Here is a 14,938-nt window from a genome sequence, read left to right on the forward strand (position 1 = left end):
AAGAAGTCTGTTCACTTCATCATAGCATCAGAATAACAATAATAATATTATCAATATTTTCACTATCAAAACACTTTGTCCAAAAGGTGTTAATAGAGACAGAGAGAGAGATACTGGACCACTGGAAGCGAACATGATAAAAACAACTAAAGTCTATTCATTTATGTTCTGTTCGGCTCCGTCTAATAGCTGGATTAATTCCCACCATCCAGGAAACAAACCCCCACCGAGTCCATCTGACAACATGAAGGTGTACAGTCCAGCTGGTTCCTGGTTCCTCTTCATGTATCCGTCTTAAAAAACTCTTTTTACATCCATCTTTAAAAAAAAAAAACCTTCACCATCATCATCTTAGGCTGCGCTCATCAGTGTCCTTTAGAGGCCTCGGTTCTTACTGCAATCAGTGCTGTAGCTAACGATCATTTTCATTCTCTAACTAATTATCTTCTCAATTAACCAATCAACTGTCTGGTCAATAAAATAAAAAATCTCTGGGAGTCCAAAGTGACGTCTAGATGTGTTTAGATTCTCTTAATGGTGGTTATAAGCTCATATATTTTATTTAATATTGGGTGAATATCTTTGGACTGAAAAACTAAAGCATTTAAAAAAACATTTTGGACTTTTTTTGTTTACTTTTCTGACATCTTATAGACCAAACAATCCAAATTAAGTGTGAAAATAATCAGCAAAATGATTAACAATGAAAATAGTGGTTCACAGTCTCCAAAGGTATGCTTCAAATAATGACAAACTAAACAAATGAAGTCACCATATTTACATTTTTGGAGTCTTAATCTGCTTTTTTTTGGTGATCTGAAAACAGAGGTTTCTTTAGGACCCCGATGAACCGCCTCAGTGATTTATAAAAAATCTGCAGTACCGAACCTCCCCAGCAGAAGGCAGAGAGGCGTCAGGTAAAATGAGTCCACCACTTGGAGCCGAGGCTGCTGGGAAATGTAGTTGCCCCCTCGACAGGTGATTCCATTAGGCAGGTTGGGATTTGTCAGACAGTAGCGATGAAGTTTCAGGGGGAAATTTGGGGGTTAAAAATTCAAAAGTCTTTCAAGTGCATTTAAAGAGGACACATCAGTCTGTTTCTTCTTTTGTTTTTTTAAAAATCTCACAGCGTTTCCTCCTTTTGACAGTCTATATCAACTTCCTGCTGACACGTCTCAGGGATTATCTTTTAAAAACAGGGAACAAATCTCTTCTTTAATCTCTTCTTCATGGCTGATCGAGTCCGGTAGAAGAGCCATTCCTAAACCCTCTGCTGGGATTCTTTATCTGTTGTCCATTTTCACTCTGAAATGCTTTTTCATGTGCTTGTTTAATCCGTTTCCACTTGTTGTCAGATTAATGAAGGTTTCCGTTTCATATCAGAAACAGTCTGAACACTGATAGTGGAAGATTCTGCAAAACAACAGATTTACTTCCAACACCAATTTTTAACACTTTTTTACTAAATCTGTGAGCCAACATGCACCAGACGGTGGTTGTAGTTACATCGCTGGCGTTGGATGTAAAACTGGAAGTGCAGAATTGTTCAAAATGGGTGTGAATCACAGGGACACTGAGCTGGACTGCACTCAGGGGGGAATTCACAAAAGGATTGCACAGCCTCTGCAGCCAAAACCCTAAATCTGCATGAATACAAAAATAAGAAACAAAGCGCCTACAAAAGGTTCAATGCATTCCTAATCGCACTTCCAAGAAACGTGCCTCTCCGTTCTCCTGTCGTGTTTGCACGTATTCAAATCTGATTATTTGCAAGGATTTGGCATTAAATTTAGCATCATGCAAAAACTGTCCAATTCACCATGTTTAGCGGTAAAAGCCACACGCAGTTACAGTGAAGTGTCTTCAGAGAGTTCATTTCACCTGAAGCACATTTAAACCGACTGACAAGGAAAGACAATCTAGAATCAGGTTTTTCTGTCTCCTTTAAATACCGTACCTCCTTTTCTCTCTTCCTTTACAATGTGATTAGTGCAAAGACAACCATAGCTTCAACATATATGACCACAATAAGATGCCATTTAGCTGCAAACCTTAATGGGTGTTAATTGTAATATCATTAGGGCAGTATCTTTAGTGAATCGGACTTTGGGATGGTGCAAATAGACGTCGCTAATGCTGCACGATTCATGAAACTAAAAGCAGCTGCAATCCAGTTTTTGTGAATTCAACCCAGTTTGTCCAAGCTGAATCCCTTAACGTTGCTTTGTGTTTCCGAGCTTCTGTATGTAAGTCTCTTAATAGAAGATAACTTTTTACTGGTCTGTGCAGAGAACTGAAAATGGTTGAGATAAGTTAATACTGTTGCACTAAAACCCTCTACGAGTTGTGAGCTCTGTTACAAAGTCATTTAACTACCAAATTCCACCAGTTGATCCTCTGAACACCAGATTAATTGAAACCATAAGTTAAATTTTTTTGTGAAGCAGCTGATGAATGTGCTTCACGTTCCAGGAAATCCGTCAAATCAGAGAGTTCTTTTTTAAAGCCTGAACACCGCTGAGGCTTATGGGTACTGTAGTTTTTGAGACCAAACTGAGGGGATGAAGAACACAGTGCTTCCCATGATTCCTGCGGGAGAAGAGGCTCCGCCCACATCACTGCGTCACAAAAATGTTAAGAAGAAGAGACGTCATCATGCAGTGTGTGTGTGTGTGTGTGTGTAAATATCGGCTACTGGTTTTGTAATGGTTTTCCAACAGGGACCAATCTTCATCATCGCCATTTTTTTTTATCCTCGTCCAATAGAATCACGTGTTCTCGTCCTCCGCTACGGTCGCTAGCTCCTCCCCCTCCTCCTCCACGCTCTCCACGATTGGTCGATGCAACTGAGGCTCCTCCCCCCTCCCGGCGCGCAGTAGGACGTCGATCCACCGTCGCTGCAGCTCCTCGCAGTCGGCGCTGAAGTACAGGGTCAGGTGGCTCTGGGAGATCTTGAAGGCGTGGCGTCGCTCGAGGCGGTCACATGACTCGGGGAGGGAGACCTCGAAGCCAATCAGAGGCACGCTGCGCTGTGCCTTCACGTCCTGGAGGGGAGATAAATACAGTCAGTTATCCATCCAATAAGCACCTGAATGCACCATGGTCTTCCAGGAGAACACTTTTACAGTATTATATATATATTGAAAGGTACCTGTGGAGCTCCGTAGATGTAGAGCACCAGCGGCTCGTTCTCGGGGACGACGAACCAGGCCTTCTGCCAGCCCCGCCCACTGCCTTTCTCCATGTGGTGCAAAAAACTACAAATCACACTGTGCTCCGCTGCCAGGGAGGCCTGTTTCTATAGCAACAAGGGACAGAGATATAAAGAGGGTCAGTGTTTCTGCGAGAATGAGAGGAAACGTTCACAATCAGAGTTCTTTTCTAACGCTACGAACACGTGACACGGACCTCCAGGATGGAGCGCCTCCTCTGGCTGCTGCTGCTCAGCGTGGCGGGCGACGGCGACGCACCCACCAGCATGGCGTAGCAGTCGATACACACGCGGTTGGTGCGGTTGTTGTCGTACGAAAGGCGAGCACGAAACTCTGAGCATTTCCCACAAACCACCTGAGGTGAAAAACAGTCAGTCAGATGTTTGCAGTTTTTAAAGGGGCCATATTCTCCTCATTTTCAGGATGTATTTTGGCCGTCTCCTGGGACATGTCTCCATCCTTTAATGTTCAGAAAGCTCTTTATCTTTCTCATACTGCCTGTGCTGCAGCTCCTCTTTTCACCCTCTGTCTGAAACCAGAGCCCAGTCTGCTCTGATTGGTTAGCTGTGTTGTGATTGGTCGACTTATGAGAGATGTCCCGCCCCTTAGCCTCTGATGTACAATGTGTTGGAGCGCTAGCCAATAGCAGCGCGAGTGTTACAAAGTGATGTCACTTTTTGAGGAGAGAGAAATCTGAGTTTTGGATTGTTAGCCTATGCACATAAACCCACTCAACACACTACATGTAAGGGAAAACCCCAAAATCATTATAAGGCCTCTTTAAAATGACTTCAAATGTCCAGGAGGGCTCAGATCCTTTACTGCAGTAAAATAAGTACTGATTATTACTTATTATAGATCTATAATTGTAACTATAGAATAACATGCATGTCCAGGGGCAGTGTTGTTCATTATTACAGGTGTTAAAACACACACCTTATTAAAGATGACATCATAAATGTAAATTTAGAATAGCCTCTGAGTCCGCAGGCGTCAGTGTTGTTGTTAATTAATACAAATGTAAATATTCATGAATTACCAGTCATTTTAACACTTGTGTAAATATTGAATAATGTCCTCGTCTGCAGGCTCTGCAGGGGAGTCATTAATGATTCAAAATGTAAATATTTATGAACGATTACAGATCTGAACACATGTAAACGTACGTGTCCGCAGGCTTTGCAGTGGTGCCGTCTCTTGGTGATGGAGTTGAACGGCTCCTGACATTTCATACACAGAGTCACCTCCTTCTCTCTGATCGGGGTCGGAGCTCGTTTCCCCAGCTCCACGCAGCTCTGAGGAGGAGCAGATCTGGGGTCAGTTTAATCAAAGTAACTCTGACTGGTTTATCTACTGCAGGTGAAGACACTCTGTAACTAAGCGGAGTGGAGTGTTTTACATTTTGATTAAAGTCAGCTTAACGAAGACAGAATAAAAACCTGAATCGAAAACGATGTATTTGGTTCCTCCTGTAGCTCTTTAATTTACTTTAATTTGAACAGCATCTTTATTCATTTAGGAAATTATTCAAAACTAAAATGTTTGCATCAAAAGAATTTCCCAAAAATAATTCATTCATATTTTTCTACTTTTAATAAGTTGCATTTTTTAACCAAATTCAGTCAAATAACTGATAAATATGAATTCAACTCTTTCTGCATACAGAACACTAGGGATTCTTATCACTGATTAGCAACATTAACTTCAATGCATTTGTGATAACTGGACTTATACCATTCTGTACATTCATTCTATTTAATATTCCACACCTTCACACTTATTGTACATATCATATTCTGCTTTATATTGTCTTTTTGTTTATATTTTCTGTACATTTTTTTCCAAATTGTATATTTTTTACTTTCTTTTTTATTGTAATTACATTGCCTTGTTTTTATTCTGCTGCAACGAAAAAATGTTCCCAAATTGGGATCAATCAAGTACTCCTACCTATCTATTATTGGTGCAGAAAAACAGTAAAATATCTTGTATTTCTCCCACAGGGCGAACATGAGACCGGGGCTCTGGATTGAAAGCTTTGAGTTTCTGTTGTTATGGGCATCATAAATTGTGTAAATGGGTTTCAATGTGGACATTTTTGTCCTTTAGGATCTGAGTGGATTTTATCACACTGTGTATTATAGACTCAATACAGGTTCAAGACTTCCAAAAGTCAAAAAACTAAATGAGAAACAAGTCCTGCCACACAGAATGATTGCTAAATGTCTCTAATGAAGCACAAGGGCTAAGCTTGAGACGTATTTATTTTGAGTCTCAGTGAGTGTGTTACCGGGGAGTGAGGCGGCGTGGACTCGTCGTCTCGCAGAGAGCAGTTGAGATGTCTGAAGCTCTCCATCGTCTGCTCGTGTCTCTGGATGGTCGCCTGGATGGCCTGAACACACACACAGAAGAAGTTTCACAATAAAAGTCTCTGTCGTGCTTTTAATTTGACACATGAACAAGCAGTTTTCTGAACAGAGACACACTGACAGGTGACAGGAAGTTAGAGTGTTTACCTGAATCCAGTCTTTCTTCTCCTCCTCCGTCCTGCAGAGACACAAACAGAGACGCTGTCAGAAAACTAAGATATATATTGTAAACTTTAAAAGCATTTTGGAAAAGAATTGGCAGAATTGGCCGGTTTCCATCCACTGCCAGGATGCATTGTGAGGTGATAAACAGTAGGTGGCGCCAATTACACTGCAGAAGAAGAGGGAGCAACAAGGTGACGTAATTAAGATGGTAGTCTAACCTTAAGGGTGAGAAAACTACTCTGAAAACTGCATCAAAACCAGACATTAGTGTTAGTTTCATGTATAAATGTGAGGAAGACTGTGTATTTTTCCTCTCTTTGTACACTAGTCATCATTTATTCCTTAAATCTGTTTCCATTGCTTCGTCGCATTTTGCTTTCATTGATACATATTTCCCACCACTTCGTTTCATTATTTAAAAAGTTTAAAGATCTCTGAATTTCCTCTCAGGTTATTTCTGGCCAAAATGCTAAATAAATGGCACAAAGCAGGTGGATGGAAATGCACCGTGTCCGTATGTGTACCTGGCCTGCAGCTCCAGGGATCTCTGTTTTCCAGAAACCAGGAACGTCCGGGGAACCGCAGCACTGCTGGTCTCCTTCAGCTGGACAGAGACAGACAGAAGGGTTGGATCAGCTTCAGGTTTATAGTCAATGCTACTCTCAGTTTCATCAACTTAAAAAAGTGTCTCACCTCCATCCCGTCCACATCGATGCGAGCACGGACGCCGTACTTCTGACCAATCAGACGAAGCTTCGGGACGCAGTACAGCAACCTGTCGTTAAACTGCACAGAGACAAGATATTAAAGTGCAGCAGATTACAAGACAGTAGAAAAGACAGAACCTTTTTTATACTGAAGGAATGTATAGACTAGAGTATACATGTACAATGTGTAAGAAATAATACTGACATCAATGCCTAGAGGAGTAGCAATACAAGGAAGTAGTGAAATAGGTAAGAGTAAACTAGTACCAGGATGAGGTATCGGTCCTGGGTGGTGCCGTTCTTGTTGGACAGTTTGAGGATGTGTCCTTCTTTAATGAGCTCGTTAGTTGGGTTAACGATGTCTTCTTCTCCTCCCAGCAGCTCGTACACCTTCAGCAGCTTCCTCATCCGCTCCTGACACAGAAACACAGAGGCAGGTTAAATGACTGTTTTCATTAATGGAGTCTTTGAAGGGAGCATGGGTAACAGATTGTTGGACAGAAAAGTAAAGGAGTCAAAATATTGTTCATTTAGCATTTAACTGATATTTCATTTCATTAGGTGTATCAAACACATCCACAGTTAGCTTCCTGCTGGTACTCCTGTCTCTTTCTACAATCTGCATCTAAAGTAGGTGATACACTGACTTGAAACCACACCTAAAACACTCCGAACTCTCCCCTTAACTCCCGATCCAGAGGAGAAGTTGGTGAGGAGAAACGTGACGGAGTTAAACCCACATGAAGGAGCAGCAGCTGTGAGTAACCAGTTAATGAGTGTAATCAGAGTTTAATTAAAGATGAAGTCGAGATAATGACAAACTAAGTGTGTGTGTGTGTGTGTGTTGTGTGTGTGTGTGAGACTCACCATCTTCCTGATGGCGGCGTTGGAGTGTTCTGCTGCGGTGGCGATCAGCTCCAGAGACTCTGAGATTAAAATGAAGTTTAAAAGCTCACATTAGTAACCTTCACACACACATTTAGCCTTATTTTCATCTCTGTTGCTCTTTAAACTTTACTCTGTGAACTTTTACACATTCCTACACGAAGCCGTACAGCTCACGGATTTTTTTTTAACATGTTTTAGCTCGCTCGGTTTGTAGGTCCACAAGAATTTCCCCTCCCTTTGGCGGTCGCAGTTTTCACCCCAGGAGGCTGAAATCTGGCATGGAGGTAAAGTGTGTGTGAACAAGTGTGTGTGTGGATGCATGAGCATAAGTGGTTGCAGCTCTGGCCAATTTGATCTTGTTTATTGCACCTTATTATCATTACTCAGGAAAAAGGTGCGTCGGCACAAAAAGTGAAAAACAACCTCATGAGAAAAAAGTCTGAACCACCTGAACTCTGAAGATGCTCGCAGAAAAAGACCATTTATTTAGTGCAGTATCAACATTTCTACATTATTAACTCATTAAATCCCTTAACCGTGTTCGCTCTCTTACCCACTGGATCCGTCCAGCGTTTTATCCGCAGATATTTGTAATTAAACTCAAAATCATGATCAATTCATGTTCTTAATTCACACCATTTTCGCCCAATGTAAATGAAATGTAATGTTTGCCTTTCACAGTCTTAACCGTAGATCCCATTATTATTTGCATAGTTGCTTTATATTGTAGTATAATGTCTATATTTTTAAATATCTCCCAAGAGGAACAAATGAAACACATTTTCTGTACATTTATATTTGATTTAATATTCCATTCATCGCACTATAATGTAAATAATATCCTGCTGTATATTCTGTTAATTCCAATAGTGTCTGACAGTTAATAGATTAATTATCTTCATAGTCAGCTGTATATATCTTTCTATGCCAGTTTATTTTTATTCTATTTCTATTTCTTTGAGACATCTCTACTTTTATTTCTTCTTATTGTTTCTAATTATTTGCTCTGCCTTGTTTTGTTTATGCTGCTGCAACATAAACATTAATAAAGTCATTCTTATCTTATGTAATTAACGTAGTTTTCATTAAATGAAAATATTTCTCCTCCTTAATATTGAATATTAAAATGTGTGGTGTTTATAAAAAGCTCTTAACGTTTGCACGGATCATAAAGAGGTTTTAGCGTCTGTGGTGATCAGATATGACGGTGCTTTATTGTCCGATCAACGCTTGAATGTTTTAAATCAGCTCCATTTGCAAAGTCTAAAAGGTCAAATATTAAGACAGGAAACAGACTTATAACGTGTGTGTGTGTGTGTGTGTGTGCGTGTGTGTTTGTTTTACATACTCTGGGCATCCCTGTGGTCCGGGGCGTCCTCCGGCAGTCGGTGCAGATAGTCTTTCAGCAGCAGCTCGTAGCGAGGGATCCTCTGGACCGGCTCCAACATGTGATGCTGCAGTGTCAGGTTCCCACAGCGCTCCTCCCTCTGCACAACACACACACACACACACACACACCCACACACAGGTTAACACACACACTGATAAACACACACACATACACACACTGGGACAAACACACACCTGGATCTCCTGCACGATGGTCTTGAACTGCGCGGATCTCTCCATCCAGATGTTCACCAGCTCCATGGCCCGGTCGAAGTTCTTCACGTACTCTCCGTACATCTTCAGGAAGGGAGCCAGCTTCTGCAGGATGTCCCCGATACGAGGGTTTGATTCCCTGCAGACACACAGAGGAGAGAGGAAATCAGCAGGAGGAGGAGGAGGAGGAGGGGAACGAGGAGATGATGAAGAAGGAGGAAGAGAAGATAAAAGCTGAAGAACAACGAGGAGGAGAGAAAGAACAGGAGGAAGGATAAGAAAGTGAAAAGGATAGAGGTGCTAAGAAGGAAAGAGAGGAGGAGCAACAGCAGTCTAAGAAGAAGAGGTAGGAGGAGGAGGAGGAAGAGGAGAATGAGGAGGAGGAGAAAAGAAGGATAAAGAGAGGAGGGAAAGAAGAAGAGGAAGGAGATGAAGAAAGCAAAAAGGAGGATAATAAGGAGAAGGATAGGGATGCTAAAAAGGAAAGAAAGGAGGAGCAAGAGGAGACAAAATAGCAGAGGAAGGAGGAGAAGGAGGAGAAAATGATAGCGGGGAGAGAGGAAAAGGAGAAGAAAAAGAAGATGACGTGGAAAGAGGAGACGGTGAAGAAGGAGAGAGGATAAAAAGCTGAAGGATAACGAGGAGGAGGAAAAGAACAGGAGGAAGGAGATACAGAAAGTGAAAAGGATAGAGGAAGGAAAGAGAGGGAGAGCAAGAGGAGACTAAGAAGAAGAGGTAGGAGGATGAGGAGGAGGAGGAGAAAAAAGGATGAAGAGAGGAGGAAAACAAGAAGAGGAAGAAGAGGAAGGAGAGGAAGAAAGCAAAAAGGATGATAATAAGAAGAAGGAAAGAGATGAGGACCAAGAGAAGACAAAAAAGCAGAGGAAGAAGGAGCAAAAGGAGGAGGGGGAGGAGAAGGAGGAGGAGAAAAGAAGGAGAGGAAAGAGATGAAGAAAGCCAAAAGGAGGATAATAAGGAGAAGGATAGGGTTGCTAAAAAGGAAAGAGAGGAGTAGCAGAGGAGACAAAAAAGCAGAGGAAGGAGGAGGAGAAGAGGAGTAACGTCCTCACCACTCCTCCATGCGTTTCTGCAGTGCCGGCAGGAGGAACTGCTGGTGGAAGCAGTAGATGGAGCAGATGTTGGAGAAGATTCCCTGAACCACGTCGCAGGGGAAGGAGGAGCGAGAGCGCGCCTCCTCCAGGAGCCGAGCACAGAACACCTGCAGGAGGAGAGAGGAGTCAACACTGGAGGGATATACGGGCAAAACCTTCGCTCCCGGTATGTGTAATTGTACATCGCATTAAAGTGATTGTTCAGAACATCAATAATGATCACATTTTATCACAAACACAACCTTCAGAGCAAAAGACTGAAAGCAGTACAACTACTTTTGTTAAGCAGGTGCAAATAAATGCCAGACTATAGATACACATTTAAGTAATATAATCATCTAAAATCTTAAAGGAAGAGAACCTATAATATCAGACAAAATCCAACCCCTTTAATAAGAATCTATCCAGACATAATTAGCCTGTATTTAAGAGGCATAGCATTTCTTTCCTTCGTCTATTTTAAGAACAATAAGCATGATCAAAGCTCCAGTCAGGCCTGATTCTGGTCCTGTGTTTTTATTCCTTCTTCAAACTGTAAAAAGAGCAATTCAACTCAAATGCAAGCAATACAGTATAGTTCCCAGAGTTCCAAGTGACAGATGAACAGGATACCAGAGAGCATGTGAACACACTCCTGGACTGAGCAAGCTGAGCAGCGCAGGAACTCACCTGGTCCAGGAGGTGGAGTTTGGAGACGTAGCCGATCTCTGTGTGCAGCAGCTCGTTGGCGATGTTGAAGACCCTCTGCTGCACAGACAGCTGCACAGAGAGAGAGAGAGAGAAGAGAGAGGGAGAGACGAGGTGAAACATCTGTACAGTATCTCAGCGACTGGGGGGGGGGGGGGGAGTGTTAGAAATAGTTTACTTGTTTTTTTAACAACTTTTTCTTGTTCATGCATCATTTTACACTAAATCAAATCCCTGGTGAGTGTAAAACTACATTGGAACACATGTAGCAACGTCACATTATATTTCTGACGCTTTGGCCGAGCGGTCGCCTCAACACGTACTTGTTTGGTGAACAAAAGGTCTGGTCTCACTTCCTGTCTCACCTCCACAGAGTCCTGTCTGTCTGTTTTGGGGGGTGGCAGCACCAGGGTCAGCTCGGCCTCCTCCTCCTCTTCCAGGTCGCTGTCTCCCTCCTCGGAAAAGTCCCTCCTCCTCCTGGCGCCGCCCCTCGCCTCCCCCTCCTCCCCGTCGCCTCCCTCCCCGGCGTACGAGGAGGAGCTGGAGAGGCGGGGGAGGAGGGCGGGGCTACACGGGTAGACCGCGCCCCCGTCGTCCACGCCGGCGAAGCAGAGCTCCTCGCTGTGCGACGGCGAGCTGATGCTGTCGATGCCGCTGTCCCGATTTGCCAGCTTTCCCTCCGTCTGCGAGGAGGGGAGGGACAAACGCTCGGAGGGGATCTCTGATTGGTCGAGCTGCGCCGGCTGTTGTTCCCTCATCTCCACGGCAACCACGTCGTCCTCCAGGTGTTTCTCCGATGCGCTGTAACCCGACTCCATGGAGAGACGCTTCTGATGGACGTCGTCACGACACGCCGCCGCCAGCTCCTCATCGTCGTCGTCGTCTTCATCATGCAGGTCTCCCTCTTCCTCTTCCTCTCCTGCCTCACCCCCCAGTGTGATGTCATCGTGACCTTTGACATCAGAGGGAGGATCCTCTTCAGGAGGGGGGGGCGCAGCTGAGGAGGACGGTGGTGATGAAGGGCGTGAGGAGGAGGAGGAGGAGGTTGTGTCCGGCAGGCGGGGGCACAGTGCCCCCCCGGTGATGTCAGGAACCACGATGATCTGCTCGCTGCACACACACACACACACACACACACACACACACACACACACACACACGCTAGAGTTAATTTCATCAAGAAAAAGTTCAGACACGCTCTATAAAAACTCTAATAAAGCCCCTTAATGATGACATCACTCCTCCGTTGACCAATCAGAACTCACCGTTCAAACTTCTCGATGAGTGACAGGACGCATGTGGGGGAGGCAGTGCCATCACTGCGACTGGGTGGAGACCGGCCACCCCGAGGGTCTGCAGGGAGGGGTCTGCAGGGCGGGGGAGGAGGGAGGGGCTTATCTGGGACACGTGGGCGGGGCCTCGACACCCCCGCTTGCTGCTGCAGGTGGGGGGGCTTCGGGGGGACTGTGGAGGGCGGGAAAAGAGCTTAATTAGTGTCCAGGGTGGGAGTGTTACTTTAAAAATATTACAATTACCTGTAAGAGAGTGGAAGCAATAAAATAAACGTTCATATTTAAATTTATATAAAGTTTGTTACCCTGAGGTTTGGGTCCGGGTAGTGGCGGCCTGCTCTTGCTCGTTGGTGTTATTGTGGTAGCCGGTAGCTCCGGCGGCCCCGTGTCGTTGACCAACAGGAGCCCGTTAGCGGAGCTGCGGCGCTCTGTTAGCCCCGCCCCTACTTCCAGCGAGGCGGGGTCTGAGGAGAAGGAGCTGGGCCCCGGGTCGGAGCTCAGCTGCTGGGGAGCATCGGCATCCAGCGCCCCCTGGTGGCCGCACGGACCGCAGGACGTCTCCAGAGAGAGACCTTTAGCCAGCAAACTGGGGCTGGAGGAGGAGGAGGGACCTGAGGGGGGGAGGAGCCAGAATGAGTCACATGACATAACGGCCACACCCACAGACCGCCAAAATAATAGCCGTTTGAATATTATCACCAAAACAAACAACAGTTTAGGACCGGTAATTATATACCCATTATTGCTGCTTTTTCCCCATAACTAAGCCGGTAATCGCAATCCTGAAGAATTCTCGATTTTTTGTTGTTAAAGTAAAAAAATAGGTTTTAAAAAAGAGTTTAAAAAAAGAGTTTTAATTACTTTTAAATCAAAATGTCAGACTTCCTTTCTCACAATCAAAAAGTATTCAGTTTGTCCTTATATTAAGCAAACATTTTTAACCTGTGAACCATTATGTTTATTTTTAATCTGCTGATTCTTTTCTGAATTCTTCTATTATTTTTTGGTCTATAAAACCACAGGAAATATTTCAAAAATCACAGTTTCTCAAAGTCCAAAGATGATGTCTTTAAACGTCTGTCGTCAGATACTCCAAGATAACATATTTAAAGTGATATAAATCACAGGAAAACAATTCATCTTGATATTTGAGAGACTGCCATATTTGCATTAAAAATGACTTCCACGATGAATAGAAAATCAAAATACTCATTATTTGATTTGGTCGATCGTCAAATTACGACAGATCACATCTCTAGACTAGGGTCTGCTTCTAATCAACAGCACAATATATCTGCCTTTTCATCCATGCTTAATTAAGGTTCAACATAAACAAATCCACTTCCACAACTCAGGACAGTTAGAAATAAGCACTGATAAAAAGTCTTCTCCATTATAAAGAATACTTTTGACCACTAGGGGAGTTTTGACAGCAAAGATGAATGTTTTCTACCTCAAACTTATAATAATATTTGGGAAGATTTGAGGATCAGAATGTACAGGAATAACTTTTTGTGGTGTGAGTGAGTGTCTCTCTCATTCCCTTAGTTCTACTCTAATCAGTATTATAAATAAAGTTGTTAAGACACAGACAGACAGGATGTGTTCACCCCCACACACACACACACACACACACACACACACACACACACACACACACACACACACACACACACACACACACACACACACACACACACACACACACACACACACACACACACACACACACACACACACACACACACACACACACACACACACACACACACACACACACACACACACACACACACACACTAATAGCTTCCATATGAGGTCTCTGGCTGCAGCTGGACAGAAATAAACTCCACATGGAGGAAAGAGAGAGAGAGAGAGAGAGAGAGAGAGAGAGAGAGAGAGAGAGATGTTTGTGGTTAAGGTTGAAGCTCATTGGTTGAATCCTGATGCTTCCTGTCACCTGATTGGCTAAAAAGGAATCATTTAAAACAACAATATCAGATTCAAAACTACAGACATTTTTGCTTTGGATCAGATCAACAGCTGCAAGGCCAAATGGAGCGAAAAGATCTATAAAACGGTTTAATACTCATTCTGTACATTATTGATACACCAGAACCAGGAGAAGGAAGATACATGATGTCTAATGATATTAAATATCAATATTGTTTTTAAACTCCCAATTTATTGCCTCCACTGCCTCCAAAATAATAATAAATAACAATAATTAATGTAAAACCATTTTAATCAGTCTTTAATAAGATGTATTTGACATATCAAAATAAAGAATATATAAGTAATTAAACGCAGCAAAATGTTAATATATAAGTACTTTTGGTTAATATTTACTACATAATATGTTCTCCAATACTCACCAATCAAACATAAGAGGTTCATTGTCATTAATCTAAATATTTATAAAAATCTAAAACTGTATGCACTCTTTTGCATCAATATCTGCTTTGGAAAATGGGATTGGATATAAACATTATTTGAGGGAATATATCAAAGCTAGAAACCCAGTATTGTATTTACTGTACCAACTTCCTTGGAAATAACAAAAACCTGATCATTTTCTTTGCCCAAATTACACCATTAAATAAGGGAAGACTAATACCAGCCTTTTGGACAACTAAAACAGCAACAAAATAAACAGATTTGGACTTAAAATGCTTAAAACTAACAAGGATGTATGACAGTAGACCTAACACCCTGAAATCTCAGCCGTGTTGCTAACCGTTACGGGGTCACCGGGTTTACACAGTCTCCACATTAACGTAATGACGGGGGAGGGGATTCAGTTTATTGCTGAGTTGCTGGTTTCTCTCCCCTCTGAGATTCATTGATTATTCAGGATGGATCACAAACCCGTCCGATCGTCAATACGATAACACCTGCTGTCGA

The 14,938-nt window shown here is 43.0% G+C and overlaps 1 protein-coding gene across 1 annotated transcript in view; it reads right to left on the reverse strand.

Annotated features, from left to right (window-relative positions):
- Positions 1-339: 339 nt before the first annotated feature.
- fgd1 (FYVE, RhoGEF and PH domain containing 1) overlaps positions 340-14,938 on the reverse strand; it is a 29,058-nt gene continuing 14,459 nt past the window's right edge. Inside the window, exons 2-18 of the mRNA XM_063894621.1 lie at positions 12,340-12,645; positions 12,008-12,206; positions 11,108-11,852; positions 10,725-10,814; positions 10,014-10,162; positions 8,926-9,082; positions 8,690-8,828; positions 7,321-7,379; positions 6,721-6,867; positions 6,440-6,532; positions 6,271-6,350; positions 5,729-5,759; positions 5,503-5,604; positions 4,379-4,507; positions 3,409-3,567; positions 3,152-3,298; positions 340-3,044 (exon numbers count right to left, since the gene is read on the reverse strand). Coding sequence (XP_063750691.1) covers positions 2,769-3,044; positions 3,152-3,298; positions 3,409-3,567; positions 4,379-4,507; positions 5,503-5,604; positions 5,729-5,759; positions 6,271-6,350; positions 6,440-6,532; positions 6,721-6,867; positions 7,321-7,379; positions 8,690-8,828; positions 8,926-9,082; positions 10,014-10,162; positions 10,725-10,814; positions 11,108-11,852; positions 12,008-12,206; positions 12,340-12,645 — 3,008 coding nt within the window. The 3' untranslated portion in view covers positions 340-2,768. The remainder of the gene's footprint in view (positions 3,045-3,151; positions 3,299-3,408; positions 3,568-4,378; positions 4,508-5,502; positions 5,605-5,728; positions 5,760-6,270; positions 6,351-6,439; positions 6,533-6,720; positions 6,868-7,320; positions 7,380-8,689; positions 8,829-8,925; positions 9,083-10,013; positions 10,163-10,724; positions 10,815-11,107; positions 11,853-12,007; positions 12,207-12,339; positions 12,646-14,938) is intronic.

Source organism: Eleginops maclovinus, chromosome 1 (assembly GCF_036324505.1).
Source record: "Eleginops maclovinus isolate JMC-PN-2008 ecotype Puerto Natales chromosome 1, JC_Emac_rtc_rv5, whole genome shotgun sequence".
Lineage (NCBI taxonomy): Eukaryota > Metazoa > Chordata > Actinopteri > Perciformes > Eleginopidae > Eleginops > Eleginops maclovinus.